The 5,046-nt window shown below is 36.8% G+C and overlaps 1 protein-coding gene across 3 annotated transcripts; it reads left to right on the plus strand.

The window, feature by feature from the left end:
• The first annotated feature begins 679 nt into the window (after positions 1 to 679).
• On the plus strand, positions 680 to 4,630 carry LOC128876607 (vacuolar protein sorting-associated protein 28 homolog). 3 transcript variants are annotated; one of them, XM_054123098.1, is made up of 4 exons: positions 680 to 2,308; positions 2,379 to 2,649; positions 3,589 to 3,813; positions 3,883 to 4,630. In XM_054123098.1, the coding sequence occupies exons 1-4, from the start codon at positions 780 to 782 to the stop codon at positions 4,300 to 4,302; spliced, it is 2,445 nt and encodes an 814-aa protein (XP_053979073.1). In that variant the 5' UTR covers positions 680 to 779; the 3' UTR covers positions 4,303 to 4,630. The 3 variants fall into 3 exon arrangements, with proteins under 3 accessions (XP_053979073.1, XP_053979071.1, XP_053979072.1); XM_054123096.1 differs by lacking the exons at positions 680 to 2,308; positions 2,379 to 2,649 and adding an exon at positions 3,099 to 3,264 and having other exon boundaries at positions 3,567 to 3,813; XM_054123097.1 differs by lacking the exons at positions 680 to 2,308; positions 2,379 to 2,649 and adding an exon at positions 3,317 to 3,443 and having other exon boundaries at positions 3,567 to 3,813.
• Positions 4,631 to 5,046: the final 416 nt, after the last annotated feature.

The raw sequence follows: 5,046 nt of genomic DNA on the forward strand, positions 1-5,046 counted from the left end.
CTCTGCCTCTTCATTTCTCAGGCGTACTTAGCCTGCAAACCGATATTTACTCACTCATTTATCAACCATGCGTTAATTCCGTTCTATCTTAAGGCATTTTATGAAATTCATTCAGTTTCTTCCGTGTTACAATATTTAAAGTCACTTAGAAGCTAAACGCGAAAGGATGTATCTATCGACATCACTGAAGATTTAATGAATCGATTGGAAATTTATGCACATCACAAATGAACCAATCGACAATGGTCAAACACATTATCGTTGAAATTCACTAAGCTCAAGGTCGTGATAAAGTAAGAAACGTTGTAACACTTTATTTTCCACCCACTTATGAGAATAACTTCAACAAGTTACGAAAGCGAATATCTTTGCCATTCGATTATCGAATAAACGCGCGAGAACTGTTCGAAACAAGTCCGTCCACGTGAGCTCAAGACTTTCCCCCACCTTGATCGCGTTACGATGCCCGTTCTACGATGGCGCAGCTCCTCGATCTGCTCTCCTCTACGCTCTGCTGGTAACTAACCTCTGTCTCTCTCGACTAAGACGTTTGGAGGGGGAAGGAGCCAAAAGAGGGGCGTCATCCGCGGAAAGGCCTGGTTTAAAAAACAAACAGTTCATTCCACTCTCTATAGATGGCGCTTCTCGCACATAAAGCTACACCTGTTTTGCTCGTGTTGCCATGGTAATACAGAAATGGCGATTCCTTCATTACACATGTTACGTGTAACTTGTAGTGCGATTTAAAAATGTAATTTTATTATTTCCCTTGCTCCAATATGGACAAAATGCGAAAGTTTGGAAGCAATGACAGTTTCGAGTCGAAAAAACCGAGTCACGTGAGGAAATTGAATTTTGGACAGACGATCCTAACCTTAGATGTAGTAAAGCAATTCCACGGGCAGAAAGACGGTGCTTTGGTGATCGATGAAAAAGTAGCGACGATACCGTGCACGGAAAAGAATGAACTTGTCCGAAATTGGATCGAATCTCACAGAGATCGCGTTCTCGACTCGGACGAGTCGTCTCAAACCTCTCCCATTCTCTGTTCAGCTGGAACTAAGCACGTGGAGAAGTCTCCGATTTTTGATACGCGACGGGATCTCGCTGAAAAATCGCCGATTTTCGATACACGACGGAAACGAATTAGAGGAACAAAAAATTTAAATAGTACCGTTATAGATAGCATCAACTATGAGTGCTCGAACCATGGAAAAAGTCAAATTAATAAAGAAGTAATCAAGGTCCCTGCTGAGAATAATAAATGTGTAAAGGGTGATGCTATGCACAAAAAGGAAAATGTGAAGAGAAATTTATTTAATTTTGAATCTAGTATGAATCATATCAAAGGGGGGAATGCAGACACCTCACCTGTACTCGATAAAAGCAACTATTCATATAAAAGAAGAAGAAGAAAGTTTACAGATGAAAGTTCTCCTAGGACAGTTCTAGATAGAATTGAGAATAAGCAGGCCAATAGAAATGTAATCTCCTCTCCTATTTTTACAAGAATACAAGATGTAAAAATGTCGCCAATTCTGGACAAAAGTTCTTATTCTCATAAAAAGAAAAGAAGGAGATTGAAAGAGACAAATTTAGAGGAAACAGGAAGCAGTTATGTAGATGGTAATATGAATTCAATTAATTCTCAGCATTTGGAGAACAAAGGCAAAATTATGTGTAGTCAAAAGCAACTTACATTGATAAAACGATTAGAAGATAGTTTTCAAAATGATCATTTAGAATCTGTGGTAAGTAAAAGTTCCACAATTGTAGAAGATTCTATTGCATCCGATTCGCCAGTTTCAGAAGTAAAAGTAAACATAGAAGACAGCCCAAAGGATGTACAAGATATGGCAAAAATAGAAATAGAATCTAGCAACGATGATGATGATCATTTTACAGGTTTTGTAAATGTAAACAGCGATGTCGATAAAGACCTTAGCGATCGCATAGACGACGTAGACACGCAAGATTTAAATCCTATTACGGAATTCCATAAGTACGATCTAATGCGCCGTTTGTCCATCCACGCTCCTAAATCTGCTTCCATTTCCTCGCAAACGTCTACCAAAGATTCAGATCAAACTTTCTTTTCAAAAGGAGAAGATCTTCGATGCTTACTTCCCAGTGTAGATCCTTCTCAAAGAATTTCTCAAATTTCGTCGCAAGTTATCGATCTATCCGACAAATCGACTGAAACACGTGGTATGATTACCATGGACGAGTCGCCAGAAAGAGCAAATCTAGATCCTTCCATGCAAATAACTCTTTTAGACTCTGGCAAAAAAAAGAGGAAACCAAAAAGGTATCTTGCTACTTTCGACTTCTAGTAAATGTAAGAATAATTTACCAATACTTTTTTTCTTATGTTACAGAGGAAGTTTATCGGAAAAATTACAATCTGTGATTAATAGTCAAATATCGTTTGTACGTATATGGAGGCACCAACTTAAGCAAGCAGTAAAAGACAATACCTCTCTACCGTGTGTTGTCGTTTACGTACGAGCATGTACGACTCGTTTTAGCAGGCAATTTTTAGAAGGAATCGCGACTGAAGATCCATTCAATTTGCTTTCTCGCAAAGAAGAAAATAAATTTCCTAGATCTATAAAAATTATGACGATTCCCGAAATCGTAGGTAAAATCGCATTCAAGTCCACGAGTAAGGTACAAATTTTTCCTCCTTGGGAAATTTTAGACGATAAGGAATTAATATTACACGTAACATATATAAATATAGTATCAAATAGCGAGCAAATTGATCTAGAAGTAAGTAAATTAAAAGCAGAACACGTTAAACGACAGATCATGAAACAATTCGATTGTCCATGCATCGCTGCAGACGAAATGATTTTGTCTTGTAACGATCGTTTCGACAAACCTAACGTCGTCGAAAAGTTATTTATCGATTAATCATACATTTGTACTAATTCTATTATGTGTTTTTGCAAAAGTGTTCCAATAAATCTATTACCAAATGAAACTGATATTTTTCCTTATTTCCTATCGATTTCTTTATTTTTGAACAATGATTATACGCATAATGGATAAGGTAGATGCACGTTTCTGAAAGTTAAATGCCACCCTATAGATGGCTGGTGTTCCCTTGTCTCACTTGTTTTATACGTGTCATTGGATGCAATTGAATGTACGTCAGTCAGTCAGTGTACCAAAGCGTTTGTTTAAGTTTCGCGGATGCAATTATTTTTATGCAAATTTTACTGTTGTTCCCTGCTTTGAAAAATCATAACAAACAGATAGGTACGTGAATGAACCATTATCGAACTAATTTACTATTACTCATCCTATAATTCGATGCTTTATGTGTCATCAAGTTTATACTATAATACAAATATGAAAGAACAGTGCGTTTTATTATTCGAATGATCTGCAGCGATATATTATTGTCATGTAACTTTCCACGCTTCTTATTATCATTGGTATACCTAACCTCACATACTACGCACTTGTTTTGGGTTTTGGATGCAGAATAAAAACTACGTAGTCTTGATAATAACCTATAATTCGACTTTTATTAAGGAAATAATCTTGTTGGTTTCTAGTTTCAGATTGTTGGTTCTTTAGATAATAATGTCAATAGCTCAAGATCGACCTGAACTTTATGAAGAAGTGAAGCTTTACAAGAATGCGAGGGAAAGAGAAAAGCACGACAATCAGGCCGATTTATACGCTGTCGTAAATACTTTGCAACATTTAGAGAAAGCTTATATCAGGGATTGCGTGACACCAGAAGAATATACAGCTGCTTGCAGTAAACTGTTGGTGCAATACAAAGCAGCTTTTAAACAGGTATTTTCTATTACTGGCAAGTACACAGGAATATATTCCTAGCTTTAATCTTTGTCTCTTTTTGACTAGGTGCAAAGCGATCAGTTCCCTACCATAGATGCTTTTGCCAGAGCATTTCGATTGGATTGTCCTGCAGCACTCGAAAGGATCAAAGAAGACAGACCGATTACTATAAGATATGATAAGGGCAACACATGCAAATCTATCGCAGACATTGTATCTCTATTCATTACCTTGATGGACAAATTACGACTCGAGATCAAAGCTATGGATCAACTACATCCTGATTTAAGAGACTTAGTGGACACCATGAATCGTCTCAGCATACTACCCAGCGATTTCGATGGAAAAGACAAACTCGAAGAGTGGTTACAAACTCTTAACAACATGTCTGCATCTGATGAGTTGTCTGATACGCAAGTAAGACAACTGATTTTTGACTTGGAAACTTCCTACAATGCTTTCAACAAAATTCTTCACAATTCCTAAACTGGACAGTTTTAATTGCGTCGAAACGCGCGACAAATTTTATTCTATCGTGTACCTCCGATCGTTCCTTTCATATCGCTCGAGGGCAACACAGTTAAAGGTTCCACAGTGCTACATACTTTGATTTCTGCGTAAAACGTGAATGTACTATGTACGTACGAGTATAGATATATACATAAGTATGTATACATGAAAAAAAGCTATGCACAGAGGCGACTATTTTGTACGCGATTCTTTGTAAAACGTGTCAACACGGTGAATTGTTAAATGTAATATCCAATGTATATACAGTATCGATTAAAATAATAAAATTAATCGTAGGTGCTTACCAGGAACAATTTCATTTCTAAGTAGCATCTAGCATCCGATTCCTTTCTTCTAATCAACCTTAAACTCGACACAACTATGTAAATATTATTCGACAAGTTGAAACGCACTTTTCTTGCACATTATTTCGCATTTTCTAATTAATTTATACACAAAACCGACACTGCAATAAACATGTCTGTTACTGTGCACTACGTTCTTCATTTTGACGGAATCGAAAAATGAAATTCGATCTTGCGATAAATAATCGAATCGATATATTCGAGAAGAACCTTTCGCGCTTCTTTACAGTGACGTTGTAATCACCAGTGCCACTAGAGGGAGCGACGGGTTAGATTTCTTTACCGATAAAAGATTTATTATTACAGGTAAGTAATTATTTCGAAATTGAAGTTTTTTGGGTTACGATATTTAAAC

Source organism: Hylaeus volcanicus, chromosome 5 (genome assembly GCF_026283585.1).
Source record: "Hylaeus volcanicus isolate JK05 chromosome 5, UHH_iyHylVolc1.0_haploid, whole genome shotgun sequence".
In the NCBI taxonomy this organism is placed as follows: domain Eukaryota; kingdom Metazoa; phylum Arthropoda; class Insecta; order Hymenoptera; family Colletidae; genus Hylaeus; species Hylaeus volcanicus.